This window comes from Aotus nancymaae, unplaced genomic scaffold, assembly GCF_030222135.1.
Source record: "Aotus nancymaae isolate 86718 unplaced genomic scaffold, 86718_ANA_hifiasm-v0.15.2.pri h1tg000006l, whole genome shotgun sequence".
NCBI classification, from domain to species: Eukaryota; Metazoa; Chordata; class Mammalia; order Primates; family Aotidae; genus Aotus; species Aotus nancymaae.
This window is the reverse complement of record NW_026988417.1, coordinates 85883243-85902309: the sequence shown is the minus strand read 5'-3', so window position 1 is coordinate 85902309 and position 19067 is coordinate 85883243. Positions and strand designations below refer to the sequence as shown.

General features: G+C 34.5%; 1 protein-coding gene across 3 annotated transcripts in view; it reads right to left on the bottom strand.

Annotated features, from left to right (window-relative positions):
- The window catches only part of GRID2 (glutamate ionotropic receptor delta type subunit 2), a 1513083-nt gene that overhangs the window by 688052 nt on the left and 805964 nt on the right, over positions 1–19067 (bottom strand). For all 3 annotated transcript variants that reach the window (XM_012437707.2, XM_012437708.2, XM_064369254.1), the window contains exon 4: positions 18365–18570. In XM_012437707.2, coding sequence (XP_012293130.1) covers positions 18365–18570 — 206 coding nt within the window. The remainder of the gene's footprint in view (positions 1–18364; positions 18571–19067) is intronic.

Here is a 19067-nt window from a genome sequence, read left to right as displayed (position 1 = left end):
TTAGCCGTATTTAGGGCAGGTTAGCAATGGGAAAATCATCATTGCCATATGTTTTCTCAAGTCCAATGTGAGGGTGATTGGCAATTTGGACCTCTTAGATTAAAGCACCATTAACATTATTCTTTTGTTCTGAAAGTTCACATTCAGCATATCTAGTGATCTGGTCATATCAATAACTAAATACTATCTTTTGAGTCACTAGAGTTCCAATTCCCATATTCCAAAATTTTATATCAAAATTTATTTGTTCAACATAGATCTCTTTCTTTCTTGCTCTCTTTCTCTCTCTAGTGTAAGCATATACACCAAAATTAAATTTGTTTAATTCAAAAGTTCTGTTCTTGTCCATGTCTAAGGGCAAAACATGGCAAAAATCCATAATCTTGATCAATTCCTCAATTATATTATGATACCATGCAACAGATTTTACTTATAAAGTTCACAGTACAAGCTCTCCTTACAATTTAATGGGAGTTAGGCATACCAACTACCTCTTATCTCATGAATAAAAGGTTAAGTAGACTTTTTCACTTTCACTGTATAGCTGGAAAAGCAATTTAGCACATACTTTTTTTTTTTTGTTGTTGTTGTTGTTGTTTGGTTTGGTTTGTTTTTTAAGAGACAAGGTCTTACTCTGCTACCCAAGCTGGAGTGCAGTGGCTCAATGATAGCTCACTATATCCTCGAACTCTGAGGCTCAAACAATCCTCCCACATCAGCCTCCAGAGTAGCTAGGACTATAGGCACACATCACCATACCAAACTATTATAATTTTTAAATTTTTTGTAGAGATAAGATCTCCTTATGTTGCTTAGGTTGGCTTCAATTGCCCAGGCTGATTTCAAACTTCTAATCTGAATGAATCCTCCTGCCTCAGCTTCCGAAGTACCAGAATTGCAGGTGTGAGCCACCATGCCCAGCCTAGCACACTCTTTACTAGTGATCTAAACTTGGTTTTGCCATTACTTGCTGTGTGACCTGGAACTAGCTTTACAACCTCTCTGCATATCATTGTCCTTTGCTGTAAAATGAGACCAAACTTGCATCTACCCACTAGGTTTGGTGTGATAAATACATGTGTAATATGTAAATTACACTTACAGCTATGACTGGCACATAAAGAAAACACAATGAACGTTAGCTATTGCCTTTAGCAACTATTTTACAGTGTAGAAAATCAACTCATTTCTTGCCATCAATTAGTTACGCTTCTCCGTTTATGTATATGCTCATTTCTTTTTCTTTTGTGCTAAAAATCATAAATGGAAAGGCAATCTAGCATACACTTGTCCCTCAGATGGCATGTTCAAAGACCACAACATAAAGTTTCTGATTAGAGGTGATTTTAGGGAGTTGAATGTCACTTGGCAACCAAGTACTTTAAAAAAAAATGCATTTCATGATGAACATGTTAAAAATAGTACAATAACTTTGAAAGTGATCACTAAGTAAATAAAAAATAAAACGCATTCTACTTAATTTAGATAGACAAATGCTTGCACATCATTAAAAAATTTTATTTATGAAATAAAGATACTGTTATATCTATATCATTGGCTTTTTTGAGGATTATAAATTTCAACTCATAGAGTGATTAGCAGTGTCACCCAACTGAAAAGAGCCTAATAAATGCTGGCTAGCTATTATTTGTGGTAAAGTGAAAACTTATTATCATAGGACAGCAATAAAAATTTCACAAGAACAAATTTGACTGTTTCAGAGTTAAATAGTTATCAGTGACTGTCAACCAGGGATAATTTTACCTCCCACCACAGCTGGGGTAGGTACTATTGGCATCTAATGGGTACAGGCAGATGCTGCTAAACATATTATAATGTACAGGACATCTGCCCACAACAAAAATTACCTGGTTCAAATTGTCAATAGTGCCAAGCTCAAGAAATTTTGTTTTAGGTAAAGACATTTTTGTTTATCTCTAAAGTATTATGCCAATTATGCCTTCTTTTAAACTCTGTAGACTATTATGCATATGTAAACAAAAGAAGGAGAAAGATAGGTTTTTTTTCCTCATTAAAACTGGTAATTTGGAAAAAAACTTAAAAATTATCACTGGAAACATTTCCAAATTAGAGAGCATTTAGTCTAACATACTAATGCTAATTAAATAATGGTGAGTAAAATGTAAAATGCAAATATTTATTAGGTATTAAAGTTTTAAAATTAATATTTTATATTTGTATGTACTGAGAAGAACTAAAAACAGAATGATATAGGAAGAGATGTGGATTGAAAAAGTTACCTACTTGGATCGGTAGATGTGTATCTCACAATTCTACATTGACAGAGGACTCACGTGATTGGGAATGCTATTCAATATATATATATATTCTTCCTTAATTTTTGAGGTCATTAAAATTTTTTAAATTAATCTATTATACTTTAAATTCTGGGGCACATGTGCAGAATGTGCAGGCTTGTTACATAGGTATACACGTGCCATGGTGGTTTGCTGCATCCATCCCCCTATCATCTACATTAGATATTTCTCCTAATGCTATCTCTCCCCAATCCTCCCACCTCCTGCTATCCCTCCCCTAGCCTCGCGCCTCCCAACAGGCCCTTGTGTGTGATGTTCCCCTCCTGTTTCTGTGTGTTCTCATTGTTCAACTCCCACTTATGATAGACTGGATAAAGAAAATGAGGCACATATATACCATGGAATACTACATGGTCATAAAACAGGATGAGTTCATGTCCTTTGAAGGAAACCATCATTCTCAGCAAACTGACACAAAAACAGAAAACCAAAACCACATGCTCTCTTTCAAAATATTTTAAAAACTCTGTAAAACAGCCACTCAGCAACTAAATGGGACATCTTCCATGAGAAAGGATGTCAGTCATAAGCAATGATCAGAGCTTTACTGATGCAGGACATCAGCCCTATATGTAAGAACTTATGGATATTAAACTTAAGAATTCTAGTCAGTTCCAAATCCGCCCTCCATCTTTCACATTTTCTTTTTAATAGGGGTTTGCTTATTAATTACAATAATTTTTCAAAATTGAGGTGTTCACCTACTTCTTAAGTTTAATACCAGTGTTCTTTAGAGGATATTCAAGCTATTAAGGAACAAAAAAAGAATCATGGTTAAAACATGAGTAATTTCTATACAATAAATTTTAAATGGTAATATATTTTTTCAAGTTTCTCATATCTTTCAAAGTGAAGTTTTTGGCCAATTAGAGAGGGCTAATAATCTGTCTCTGAGTTTGATCAATGATATTTGAAAGTAACGACTTATTAGATTTCAACTAGCCATCAATTAATAGCTTTTAGTTTTAGCAGAATGATAAAATACTGAATAGCAGATATAATAAATATTATATATATATATATAGGGACCTATGGATATGATGTAGAATCGGATAATCAGAATTAATGAACTTGCTTTTTCAAAACTTCTACATTTATTTGTGTATAAATACATGCTGTCATACATATACTTTCTCAAACCAATATGCAAATTTGTATAGACATGGGTACATTTATATTTAACTTTTTAAGGAGGATCTCAGATGGTTTACTATAAAAGACATGAAATAAGTGAGAAATACGATTTCAGGACCCAGGTCTAATGTGAATTTTAGTGTGATAAGCATTGATAGGTGAACATCCAGCAACATACTGACATATCAGTGTGAAAGATTTAAGTATCTTAGCTGTACTCTAGCTCCTATGTCAAAAACCAAAACAAAGCAACTCAGACTAAAGTATTTGAAACACCAAAAAAAGAAATTTTGGTATAGTCTATAAGACACTAAAAATTTAATTAGCACATTAATAAACCTGCATGTTCATGAAATTTTTATATTGGATAGAAACATAAAAGTTTCATTGTTTAACCTTCATATGCTACAGGGTGTATTTCTTCATTCTAATAAAAATGAGTTTTGTTAGAAAAAGTAAATTGACCTTCTTAATTTGCTCTGTTGGGATAGTTGATTTCCCTCCTGTATGTATCTGTATTATAGTGAGAAAAAATCTGGACAGAATTGTAATCTAGAGAGACTATCTAATTTTTCAACAAAGCTTCATGGGGTAGCATTACCTCAAAATCTTGTTCTCTACAAAGCTAAAATATTGATTTTGTCAATAAGCATTTAAGAAATTAATTAAGTTCTTGGAGACTGACTCATATTAACCCAGATTGGCAAATAGGCTCAGACTCTAGTGCTAACTAAGATCCATTTGCTGTAGCTGCTCATTACAGCAGGGCAGAGAGTAGTAATCTATGGTTTTGGTCTGGAAATGGAATTAATGGCACTTATAGCATATATTTGCCATTTATGTACTAAGCAAATTAAATAGAAATCAGCATATAAATTAAATTGTTAATTAATTTATTTGCAAAAAATACATCTCTCTAGTGCTTAGAATGAATGAGCTCACCATTCTCTTGGCTTCTTCTGTGATAGAGTGGGAGCAGAACACAAAGAGGTGCATAATTTTGAAAATCATTTCAAATAAATCTGAAGAATTTTGCCTGACATACTACAGAGAATACCTTTGTATGTTACCACGTCCTTGCCTTCCATGACTGGTGTCTTCTCTAAGCAGGAAAAGACAAACACTGTCGAATTCCCATCTTCAAGTTTAGCATTAGGTCCAGTCTAACTACTCCCTTTGTTTTTGAATTATCTGTATAATTTCATGGAGGGAAAACCCAATAAAAATTTAATTATTCTTAGATTCATTTGCATTCTAGACTGGCTTTGAGAAGACTACAGCAGGTTATGGTAAGAATTTTTGAAACGGTCAGGAATTCATGGTTGCAGCAGAACAAATAAAGTTCTGAGACGAATAACCTAGGGAGGGGTAACTCATACATTCCCAATAGACTTTATTTCATTAGGTTTTAGGTAGCAACTATTCTCAATTCCCTTTAGGAGTGGAGAGGAATTATTTAACTGTGTCTGTTCTTATGGTTTTATTATTTTGTACACTTTATGTTTACAGCATTTTCTTTACAGTCTATATCCCTTGGGGTAAGGAATCATATACCATTCGTTATTGTATTCTTACAGCTTTTCCCACACTGACTTGCATAGAATAGCTTTAAATATGTCATTTGAAAAAATAAATAAGTGAAAAATAGTTAGAGAAGGACTTCAATTTTCTTGTTTTGAAGGTTGAAGCAACTGTGATTTTATATTTAAAATAATAGTACAATCTTCACTTCTATTCAGGTATTTTCTTATTTGTTTCCATAATTTTCCAAATCATTGTTTGAACAATACTTCAAATGAAATGGAATAAAAATGTTGGGATTCAGTTAAGAACTTAGTATAAAGAAAAAAACAGCAGCAGATGTTGCAAAGCCAAAAATTACTAAATGGACTATAGGCTGTTAGGAGAAGTTAGTAGGAAACTGTCCATCAATATCAGTGTCCCAAGTCAGTGCTCACAGGAGGGTTAATTTGGATCTCTTTTTGGAAGTTTAGACTCATTGGAATCTGGTTCTTTGCTTAGTTTCCACATTCAGAGAAACCTTCAGCAAGTTAAACAGAGCTCCAATCAGAAAAACAAAACCTGAAGCTGTCTCAGGCCTCATTAACAGAAGCAAGAACTGTCATACACAATTTAGGTCTAATGCAAAGTAAAATAAATTTGAGACTTTTTCATTAAAAAAAAAAAATCCACATCTGTGGATTGGCTAGTAACAGAGCTGCCTTTCAATACAAGCTTATAAGGCTAAAGTTAAAACTCAGATTGAGAGCAGTTTAGTAATAATTTATAAATATGATATCAGGAAATATAAACCAAATCAGGGATGAATCAGTGCCTGTTAGAGATTTTCTTTTCTTTTAAGCCTATTTTTTTCTTACAAAATTTCATGTGATTTAAAAAACTATATTTATATGGAGCAGTTTAATTTTGAGTGAATGTCCAATAGCTGCTAATTAATGACCCATAACTATTGGGCCCATGGGAAGAGTTACAGATTTTACTATAGAATCCAGCATCAGTAACTTTTGTAATCCTGGGATCACAGAAAGATTCTTATTTCAATTAATTTGCCAATATAACCTTTCCTTTTTGTTTAAAGTCATGTGCTTCATATTAGAAAAAAAAAAATACATAAGTTGTAGTAATAGGATGCAGTACAGAGATAATTCTTTTTTTCTTTTTTTTTCTCAGCAAGGTTAGTTTTACTTCCTGCAGGAAGGGTGCAACTCGCTGGCAGTTTTGCTGCAAGAGCACACCTGAACAAGGGAGACAGAGACATTTATAAATTTAATAACCTGACACGATAGCCCTACTACTATGTCCAGTTTCCATTTGCCGGAATGGGACCTCACATTTTATGCTTGACTTGATTGGCTAAAAACTTGGAAATTTTCTAAAGAAGTAAAGGCAGAGGAGAGCAAAGGAAAAGAGGTAGTAACTTGAGGAATGCTTAGAGAAGCGATAGCATTTTCAAATAAGAAAAGGGAATAAGCTTTCACCTAAGACTGGCCTGGGCTTTTCCAGGCATGTCAGGACAAATATCTAGGTTAAAGTGTAAGAACTAAGAACATGGGACGTGCTTATTTCTTTATTATAACTAACAGCTACTTTAAGACTATTAGCAAAAGATTTAAAGTAAATTAACCTTTGAAGAAACTGTTATTTATGCATAATGAACTAAGAGGAAGGCTTTAAAGAAGAACCTTTTATATATTATTATTTCCTACATTCCTTCTTTTTTCTATTTATAATTCCTCTTCAAACTTATTTAACATGTCTTGACTCATTTGTTCTGTTTGTTCTTCTAAAAGAAGTAATCTATCTAAATAGGATGGAGGAGGGGTTGGGGATATCTTAGTAAGAGTTGTGTCTACTAGCCAGAGATAATACTTTCAAATACCCTAATCAACTCACAACTTATTAATTGGTATTTGAAGCTTCTGTTATTCTTTCCTTTCAGGCACACTGATCTTGTGTTAAAATGAAGTGTTCACCATATGGAAAATAAAATGTATCTTTACCTCCACTTTACATTATGGAAAACAATTTCAGATGAATTCCAGATTTAAATGTAAATAATAAAGCAAGTTTCTAGAAAAATCTTGTATGTAAGTCTTCATGATTTTGGAGTAGGAAGCATTCTTTAAAAAAAAAAGACAATATACTAACTAAAAAAATTAATAGTTTGCACTACATTACAAATAAGAACTTCTATTCATTATTTACAGGGTGAAAAGACAAACAGAAGAGAAGATATTTAAGATATATTCATCTGACAACAGACTTTTATCCATTATATTCAAAGCACTTCAACAAATCATGAGGGGACAAGAGGGGGAATATAACTTCAACAGGCACTCCATAAAAGAAAAATATCCTCAAAGCATATAAATATACAAAATAAATCATTCAGAAGAAAAATGCAAATTAAAAAGAAAATCTGAATCTAATATATATACAGCAGTATAAATAAAATGATGAAGACAGAAAATAAGTGTTGGTGAAGAAATGGAAAATTAGAATGCTTTCAGTTACTACCTGAAATAGTCAAATTGGTATAAATGCTTTGGGAAACTGGCAGCATCCACTAATATTAATATATAACATACCTTACACATACTCTTTGAGCTAGCAATTCCATTTCTAAGTGTATACTCAACAAAACTACAGACATATCCAAAAAGATGTATATAGAATTCCCTATTTGTAATGAGCAAAACTGTAAACAAATCATCAACAGAAGTACATAAATTCTGTCTCATTCATATAACAAAATATGTTGAGACAATCAAAACAAATGATTTTTTTCAACAAACTTCAACATGGATGAATCTCACAGATATAATGCTGAAAAAAGGAAAGATAAAACAGTTTCTACTGTATGATTCTATTTACATACAGTTTAAAATCAATCAGAACTAGCCAAATAGTGTTAAAAGTCAGGATACCTTTGAGAAGACCGTAACTGCAGGGTGCACGAATGAGGAATCTGGGCATGCTAGCTATGTTCTGTTTCTTGATCTGGATGATGGTCACATGGAAATTTGTTGAGTTGTAAACTTATATGCACTATTCCTTATCTATATTTCATTAAAAAGTTTACTTAAAAGTGCACAAGAGCCATTTATGAAACAGTATTATTAAATACACTTCCATGTAATTGATATATTTTAGGAAAAAACAGTACTGTCATATGTTCCTTTTAAAAACATTATAATTGCTTCATCTTAAAAACTGCATTAAATAGCATCTCCAAATAATTTATCTTAGAAAAAATGTGTCATTTAAATAGCTATCACAGCAATTTGAGTACAACCTTTATTATTATTATTATTATTTATACTTTAAGTTCTGGGATACATGTACAGAGTGTGCAGGTTTGTTACGTAGGTACACATGTGTACCATGGTGGTTTGCTGTACCTATCAACCCATCATCTAGATTTTAAGCCCCGCATGCATTAGGTATTTGCCCTAATGTTGTCCCTCCCCTCGTCCCTGACTCCTTGACAGACCCCGGTGTGAGATGCCACCCTCCCTGTGTACATGTGTGCTCACTGTTCAACTCTCACTTGTGAGTGAAAACATGCAGCATTTGGTTTTCTGTTCCTGTGTTAGTTGGCTGAGAATGATGATTTCCAGCTACATCCATGTCCCTGCAAAGGATATGAACTCATCATTTTTTATGGCTGCATAGTATTCCATGGTATATATGTGCCACATTTTCTTTTTCCATTCTATCATTGATGGGCATTTGAATTGGTTCCAAGTCTTTGCTACTGTAAACAGTGTCACAGTAGACATACGTGTGTATGTGTCTTTATAGTAGATTGATATATAATCCTTTGGTTATATACTCAGTAATAGGACTGCAGGGTCAAATGGTATTTTTGGTTCTAGATCCTTGAGAAATTGCCACACTGTCTTCCACAATGGTTGAACTAATTTATACTCCCACCAACAGTGTAAAAACATTCCTATTTCTCCACATCCTCTCCAGCATCTGTTGTTTCCTGACTTTCTGATAATCATCATTCTAACTGGCATGAGATGGTATCTCAATGTGGTTTTGATTTGCATTTCTCTAATGACCAGTGATGATGAGCTACAGAATGGGAGAAAATTTTTGCAATCTGTCCATCTGACAAAGGTCTAATATCCAGAATCTACAAGGAACTTAATCAAATTTACAAGAAAAAATCAACCCCATCAAAAAGAGGGCAAAGGATATAAACAGACACTTCTCAAAAGGGCATCCTTTTGATGAGTAGGAATCATTCTGTATCTACTGAGACAAGCTACATTCCCTTGTTTCCTAAACCTTTCCAAAGGCTTATTTTTGGGAAGCCACGTAGATATTTGAAATATGTAACTTTGCCTTTTTGTTGTTTGATAGCCTCAAGTTCTTTTTTCATGAATGTAGGGTATAGTATAATACAATAAAAACTCTTTCATAAAGTATGTTTAAGGAATAAGAGATAATAATAGCCTTTTCTTATTGTGAAATAAAAGGATGTCACGGAACAGTAGGGTTCCTTTCGAAAATCTGAAGAAAAATGTAAATCGGAGACAATATCTATTGCTGTATAAATAGTAAAACTTCCTGCTTTCAAAGAATTGGTGTATCTTCTGAAACCCAAAACCTACAAACCATGGCCAAAATGTCTAATTTATATAGGATTTTTTGTTTTGTTTCTGGAAAGATTGTAACATACATAGCAACCAATGTAAAATTATTCCTATATAAAAACATTTGTTTTTCAAAATATCATTCCAATCTATATTTAAATCAAACCATGTGAGCACTCCTGTTTCAGTATATTCATTTCAAGGACACTTACAGATACATTGTGTAAAAATTTCCTGCCAATATCACAGCAGGTTGATATCCTCAGCTGCACATAACTGCAGTATTTTTCTTAAAGCTTTGAAACTCTTGAATGAGAGGTGGAGCACTAAGTGTAGACATTTAATGTATTAAATTTCTGAGACTTCAAAGGGAGCATAATTAACTCAATGCTATATAATTTCTCCAGAGACAGAAAAAAAAAGATGCAAACAGAATTTATATACTTATTTTTCCCCTTAGCAATTACATGACAATGCTAAGTAAGCAATTTCTTTTATAAAACTAATACTTCTGACTTTAAAGTTAGTATTTTCTTGAATATTTCAATAACTTTCCATGCTAACTTGTAAAGTATAGAAAACAGTGAAGTTGAAGTTCTGCTCTTCCCCTCTTTTACCAGATTTCTCCCCTGAACTTCTGTTTTAGGTACTTGCTCAACTTGGTTGTGTCTCTGCCCTCATCATAACCTTTAGTTTATTTTTCCTAATTTCCCAATCTATCAGTTTCTTCCTAGCTTCATTTGCCTTTCTATCCATCATATAATCCATGGTAAACCATTTTCTATAAATACTTATAGTATCCAAATTTCTGTACCCCTTTGACCTGCTGACAACCAATTAAAACCCGGGGTGTCCTCTATAACGTGCAGGACTGCAGAACATAGCTGGACGAAGTTAGAGGAGAACATCAATTCAAGATCTAGAGAGGCCTTTAATTTATTCAACTATATACTTGGAATTGGACAAAATATTACATATTACATTTTTCAAATCTGAAATATGATTTAGTATTGTTTCATAAAATCTATAAAAGCTGGTCTTAAAAGTCCTTTATTTTTATTGAGCTTTAATCTCTTAAAATCTGAAAGAATATTCTGGACCTTATTCTGGACCTTTCAACTCAAGGAGGTTAACAGGGATTAAATATGAATAATTGAATAGGTATATAAACCAATAACCATGAGAAAAGGGACAGGGGCCATCAGAAAAGTGTTTTGTATAAATTACTGAAAAATAAAAAGGAAGCAGTGATATTTGATCAGAGGAAGGAGTGACATCTGGTGAAGCATGGTGGCAGGAGCTGTAGACTAGAGACTGTCCTAGGGGCAGCAATTAAGCATCAACACCTCTAGCCTGCAGAGGCCTAGAAGTCTTGACAGTTGGAAAGGCCAAATGGAAGGTAGGTGTGAGGTGAAGAGCTGAAAGTATGGGAACATAGAGGGTTCTTGTCATTCACAGTAGTTAGGTTCCCTAAAATCCTATGAACACTGTGTTTATGAATAAAGAATCATTGCTCCTAGAAGAACAGTTTGGTCCCTGTAAGCCTCTGCTTTTTTATTTTTATTTTTATTTAAAAGTACTTTATTTAATATGCATTGTTGATTCATTAACATTGAACTCATGGCCAACAGCATATAACTCTTGCCTATACACAGCTTATCTAACACAGGTATTTCTGTATGATGCACATCACAGCTTTCTTGTGCTTAGGGACACTAGACCAGCACTTCAGCACTACGTTTGGGAGATATTTCAAACAGTGAAATCACAGATGAAAACACAAAAAATCAAAAAAGGCACTAAATAAATAGATTGAGAAAAGAACAATTGCTTGCCATAGAAGAGCTGAAATAAGAACGCAGAGAGCAGATTTATTTGACCTTCATTACTAACAACACAAGTTTTTGAGCTCTGCAAATACATAATCATGAATGTGCCCCAAGTATTGATTTTGGAGTTACAAATAAAGTTTCGTGAATAGGTAAATTTGCAAGAATAAAATCAGCTAATAAAAAAGATTGATTGTACTTAAATGTATGTTGATTCTCACATGCTGTCACATGCAAAATGTCCCTAAAAGCTGACATTTATCCCTATAAAAATAAATTAAGAAGCCTAGGATTCTCTTCTGAATAAATAGGTGAATTTTCTAGGTGAATTTGGGCAACTAATGTTATCATTATTATCCAAGAGCAAGGGAACATAAATAAACATGCAAAATCTAGCATTACCTCCAGTAAAATGACCATATCCATCTTCCATCTACTTAATCTAAATGATCAAATTACCATCATATAATGAATTAATGCTGTTGATGTTCTGAGTTAAATAATTTTTTAGCCTAGGAATTTATAATTAGCCACATTATTCATCAAGGATGAAGTTAGAATAAATACATTTTCATAAGTGAAAATAATGACAATGATTGTGGATCCTTGTCATTCACAGTAGTTAGGTTCTATAAAATTCCCATGAACACTGCATTTGTGAATATTGAATCACTACTCCTAGGGGAAATACAGAGTTTGGTCCCTGCCAGCCTCTTCTGGTTTTATGCATTTCTATTTAATGGCACTTTATTTAATATTCATTGTTGATTCATTATCATTGAACTTGTGGCCAACAGCACTATAACTCTTGCCTCTAACAGCTTATCTAACATAGATGTTTTCTCTATAAGAAGAAACATTCTTCCTTCAGAAGTTACTTCAAGATATTTCCCAGCAAAGCAGGAAACTAAGAAATTGTAAGACACAGGAACCAGGAATTTGTGGATCTGACCCACTAGAATTTATTTGATTTTAGGGATGCACTAGAAGCAGAGCAGGAAAGGGGTGCTCTGAGAAGAAACGCTGCAGTCAGGAAACAGGGACTTTGGAGATTTGTTATTGAAAACAAGAATTTAGAATTTTAGTAGCCAAAGATAAAATGAAGAAAACAGTGAGAAAAATAATAACTCAAACAAAAACTCTGAATGAGTGGCAAAAAAACTAAATATAATCATATCTTAATACTTTGTTGTGCACTGAAAAATATTTGTATTGATAAAATAGAAGCACAGATTCATATCTTAATACTTAATATTTATATTGATAAAATAGAAGATACAGATTTTCATCTTACAAAGTCAACTTTTAGTCAAGGTATGAACAATTTATTTCTGGTAACAGTATAGAAAACGTACGCTTCCAACACACTCAATATAAATCTGTGAATCACAGAAGCTGAGAGGTAGAAGAGTAGAAAATAGTGAAAGAATCTTTACAACTAGCATACTGTCTTTACAGATACTATACTGTCAACAGTAGTTGATATGAGAATAGAAGTGTAACTGTGTTATAGAAAGTTATTTAAAATTGTACTATAACTATTAATATGTTGAAAGGATGTGCCGGTGTTAGTGAAAGAAATGAAGTAAATCATGACTTAAGTAAAAATAGATAGGTAGGAGATAAACTAATAAATCAACCAATAGTATTTACCAGAGTAAATAAAAATTAAAACAAAAAAGTTAAAGAGCTAAGAGTCATTTAATCTACTGATATGGTTTCGCTGTGCCCACATCCAAATCTCATCTTAAATTGCAGCTGCCATTGTTCCCATGTGTTGTGGGAGGGACCAGGGGAGGTAATTGAGTCGTGGGAGCAGTTTCCTCCACACTATTCTCCTGGAAGTGAATAAGTCTTATGAGATCTGATGATTTTATATGGGTTTTCCCCTTCAGATTGGCTCTCATTCTCTCTTGCCTGCCACCATGTAAGATGTGCCTTTCACCTTCTGCCACGATTCTGAGGCCTCCCCAGCCCTGTGGAACTGTGAGTCCATTAAACCTCTTTTTCTGTATAGTCTCAGATATGTCTTTATCAGAAGCATGAGAATGGATTAATACATCTACCAAGGGAATATTACACAGCCATTAAATATTATTAGGAACACTTCATATATCTCAATAGAATTATCTCCTAGAAGTTACTAAGTTTAAAAATCCAAGCTTAGAATTTAAATCTAGTATACGACTATTTATATAAGAATAATAATAAAAATGTGTGTGTGTGTGTGTGTGTGTGTGTGTGTGTGTTTGTACTTGGAATGCCACCTAAGACATTATTTGCCTCATGAAAAGGAAATCAAGTGTTTGAGGAACAGTGGCAGGATATTATCTTGTTGAATCTCTTAAATTTTGAACAATGAGGATATACAGGGTATTCTAAAAGTAACTACAAATTAAATTTTAAAATTAAAAATAAATAATTACTTCTGAAAGGAATAACTGGAGGTAGAAAGAGACTGTTGTTTTAATTTTAAAACCCTAGTAGAATTTGATTTTTTAATTCTGTTCATGTATTTTACACACACATACACACACACACACACAGGCACACACACACTGAACTGTTTGCCCACCATTGTTTGCCTGATTCTTATTCATTTTTCAAGATTCTGGTGAACATAACTTATCTGTGAAACTTGTCCTGACCCCAGCTAAGGTCTCTGTAGCATAAGTCAGTTCTCCTATGGTATTCTAGAACACTATTGATCCATCACTATTATAGAATTTTCTTTCACATACTAGCATTTAATTATATGCCTGCCTACTCCACTAGACTGAGTGAAACTCTAGGTCACACAAAAATGATTCCTCTTTGTGTTTTCAGAATTTCAAAGCACTCTTTCCACTTCAGTTCTGCCTGTCATTGAATAAACTGCTTTCAGCACTAATAGGGTCAGCCTATTCTCTACTCAAGAGAAACAATCCCAGAACCCATGGAGGTGGTGGGATGTGTCTGAGAGCAGGTAATAGAGAAACAGGAATCACCTTGCAGGTCAGAGAACAGTAAAATAGAGTGAGCTTAAGCTAGGATAGAAGTGATGATAGTTAACATTCTTTCTATCATTCCTCCATCACTTCTTAAGATACCCATGGAATAACTTGTTCACAGTTTGGAGACATAACATCAGTGATTATAAAATACACGTTACTAAAAAAGTGGTGGATGAGTGGCGAAAGACAAAGAAGTCACTAAGGAAAGATCAGAGATTTTATGTGTTTGGTGACAAAGATGGAAAGGATACATTATTATAAGTAGTTCAGGGTCAAAAATGGGGAACAAGGTGAAAAGTTAAGATCCTATCAGTTGAAACTGATGATTGGAAATACAAGAATTGTCAATGAAAATTCCTTTAATGAAGTCTGAACTAATTCCATCTGCCTTTGAAACAACAATTATGGGTTACTGTGATGAGTAGTCATCCCCTGGTAGAAATTCATGAATTCTAACAGTCTGGGGTCTTAGCTCATCGATATTCTTTTTCCATTCTACAATCTCCTCTTCGTCACTGGTTGCTTTCCCAAGACCTATGTAAAAAGGCTCAGCTTGTTTTATCCTAAAAATGAAACAGATCTCCCTGTTTATGATATCTGTTTCATGGGTTTTTTAAAAAAATTAAACCATAACTTACCTTTACTTTCATCACCAAACTTCTCAACAGGGTAGTTAACATACCCACCTCTACCCTTCCATTTTTAGCCCTTTATCTTCTTGCTCCATGCCCTGCCTCTGTGTTTTGTTTATGGTCTTCCTGCTGCTTAGAATGCCCTTCCCACCGTTTTCTGCCTGATCCAATCCACATGTCCTTTAATGCTCAACTCAAGAAGCACTTCCTTCAAGATACCATGTATAACAAACTCCTTCCTCAATTCACAGCTGTGTATTTGATCTCTGCAACCAGACACAGGTGGCTCTGGAGCTCAGTGTAGATGTATGTGTTCTGCCATCACATGCATCTTATAATGCTGATACTCTTTCATTTTCCTTTCCCAACACCAGGCTATAAACTTGAGAAGAGGAATGGGATATTTGTTGCCATTGTATCGCTAGTGCCTAGCATAGTTTCTAGAATGAAGTGGATAGTAAATCAATGTGTATTAAATGAATGAAAAACAAATAAACTACATCTCAAGCACTGACCTTTCTTCTGGTTTGTAGTCATGCATTTATAGCCACCCTGTCTGGGAACCAAGGTTCAGCACACAAACTATAGAGACAAACTTCTTGGAATTAATCCCAGATCTATCTCTTCCTAGTTTTGTCATCTGACAACTTAAACCCTATGTGTCTCAGTTTTTTTTGCCTACAAAACAAGGATGATGTTAGTACCAACTCAAAGGCTTTTTATGAAGATTATATGAGTTCATTGCTTAAAAATGTCTAAGAAAAGAAACTAGCAAGTAGTAGTAAGAAGATAGTAAGTACTATAAAGGTGCTAAAACATAGTTAAGACCACCTGAAGAGTCCACTGCTAGCTCAAATTTTACATGTTCCAAATTGAACTCTCAAACATACTCCTCCACCTTATTTGCTCATAACAGCTAATGGCAGCTGATATGGGTAAAGTTGGGTCATCACTACCTCCTTCCCAAATTTATATGTTGAATTCCTGACATCCAATACCTTAGAATATGACCTTATTGGGATATAAGGTCTTTACAGAGGTAATCAAATTAAAACGAGGTCATTAGGGTGAACCCTCATCCAAATGACTTATGTCCTTATAGAAGAGAGAAATTTGGATACACAGACATACAGGGAGAGAAGAAAATGTGAATAGACATTGGAAAAAGACAGACATCTACAAGCCAAGGAGGAAGGCTTGGAACATTCCTTCCCACACAGAACTCAGAGGAAACCAACCCTGCCAATATCTTGATTTTAGATTTCCAGCCTCCGGAACTGTGAGATGCAAATTTTCTGATGTTTAAGGCTATGGAAGCCCTAGCAAAGGAATATTAGCATTATCTCTGCTATAATGAACTAACCAAGATGGGTAATTTATAAAAGAAACCAGTTTAATTTTCTCAGTTCCACATGGCTGAGGAGGCTTCAGGAAACTTACAGTCATGGTGGAAAAAGAAGCAACACCTTCTTCACAAGGCAGCAGGAGAAGCGAGAGCACAGGGGAAACTGCCACGTTCAAACAATCAGATCTTGTGAGAACTCCTCACTATCACGAGAGCAGCGTGGGGGAAACTGCCCCCATGATCCACTCAACTGCCACCACCAGGTCCCTCCCTCAATGGATGGGGATTACCATTCGAAATAAGATTTGGGTGGGGGCACAAGGCCAACCCATATCAATACCATGTCTCTTTTGTTAATTCCTAACCCAGGACACAAAGTCCAGTTCAAATATGCAGGCTCAGTGAAGTTTTCTCTGATCTCCTCTAACAAAATGGCCACAGATGCTTCAATCTCATCAATGGCAATTTTAACATCCTAATTTATATTACAGTCTCTCTGTACTTGCGTTCCATCTTACAGATTTATGGTTCTTGAAGGAAAGAACCAACTTCTTTAAAATTGGAAATACTTTATATTATGAAAAAAAATCTAGTAGTTCAATATGATTCTCTAAGTCATTTGCCGAACTCAAAAAGTAAAAATTTTATGCTTGTTTTTAAGCATAATGAAGTTTCATATTAAAATTTAAAAAAAGGTATTTCTGACAGTTTTCCTCAAGTTTTACCATTCTTAGTAATTTATATTCTGCCTTAAGTTCTTTGATACCAACTATATTGTGAGTGTCAAAGAACTTCTAACATGTTCCTAATTTGGAAGCTTTATGGCAGTACTTCAGGAGCTAACAGAAGCAAAACAGTGAAACGAGGCAAAAAAGAAAGTATTAAATAAATTCCCCCAAATTTAAAATATTTTAAAACTCCATGTGAAAGTATATAATGTCACGATCAGTTCTATCCCTATGTAACATTAAAAACTAGAAGTGAGGCAAAATGACTGACAATAAACTTTTACAAGGCAGGCATTTTAGAACACAGAGATGTTATACCAATCACTAGAAAGTCTTACTTGTGTTTTTACAAAGTTTCAGAGCTTTTAACTAAATGAGCAGATACAACTAAAAATCTGAGGATGCAGCATCATAAAATGTACAGTGGTCATCACTTTGCAGAGTTTCAGACACTTTTAATTGTTTGTCTTGGTACAGAGTTCACAGAGCAGAAATAAATATATATATATATATTTTTTTTTTTTTGAGACGGAGTTTTGCTCGTTACCCAGGTTGGAGTGCAATGGCGCGATCTCGGCTCACCGCAACCTCCGCCTCCTGGGTTCAGGCAATTCTCCTGCCTCAGCCTCCTGAGTAGCTGGGATTACAGGCACGCGCCACCATGCCCAGCTAATTTTTTGTATTAGTAGAGACGGGGTTTCACCATGTTGACCAGGATGGTCTCGATCTCTTGACCTCATGATCCACCCGCCTCGGCCTCCCAAAGTGCTGGGATTACAGGCTTGAGCCACCGCGCCCGGCAATATATATATATTTTTGTAACAGTAATCATGTTTAGGAAACGACATCCTGATTCAAGTAAATATTTTTTTTTCAAAAGTAGAATTTTAACTTACAAAAAATATTAAGGTTTAGAGGGCTTTGCACTTGTGAATTTATTCTTGATCTTGCCAGATTTATTCAAGTCAACAGCACTTTTAAACTTCTATAAGACTCTTAAAATTGTTCTGTCTATGTGCCTAAATATATACAAATACAAACGTTCTCAGCAATTAACTGGACAGTAAGGGGTAAATAGATGAACAAGGAATTCACTATGCTACCTCCAATAGTGTTAACGAGAGTTGTGTAGTTAATGCTCTCCCACTGCTCTTAATTTTCATTTTCTCTGTAAGGTCTATTCCAAAGCTTTTAATTTTTTCACACAACTCTCACCCCAAGACAGTTTTCACTTACCTCAGTAATGAAGGATTTGGCTGTGGCAGGATTCATAACAAGGATCGCTCGCCTAAGAGTGTCTCGATAGCGATTCAGTTCTTCTATTCTCATGGTGTCAAAGAGAGTGGTGATCATTTTGTTGATGTTGTTTTCTACCTTCTGAAGTGCAACATCCATTCCCTGTTGAGACACTTTGTCCAAGAACTCCTGTATTCCACGGATATCTGGAAATTAACAAAAGCCCATCAAAAATGTGAATTATTGTACAGAAGCAAGGCAAAAGCTATTTCACCGATATCAGAATAGATTATTGTTCCACATTGTAGACTGTCTAAAATTACCAGTAGAATAGCTGACAGAACTCTCAAATACATTTAAGGTTTAGTACATTTTGATGTGTTTACATGAAAAATATAGGAATTGTTATTATTTTTTATTTATTTACTTTTTGAGATGGAGTCTCGCTCTGTCACCCAGGCTGGAGTGCAGTGGCATGATCTCTGCTCACTGCAACCTCTGCCTCCAGGGTTCAAGTGATTCTCCTGCCTCTGCCTTCCTAATATCTGAGACTACAGGAATGCACTACCATGCTGGCTAATTTTTGTATTTTTAGTAGAGACAGTGTTTCACCGTGTTGGCCAGGATGGTCTCGATCTCTTGATCTCATGATCTGACTGCCTCAGCCTCCCAAAGTGCTGGGATTTCATGCATGAGCCACCAC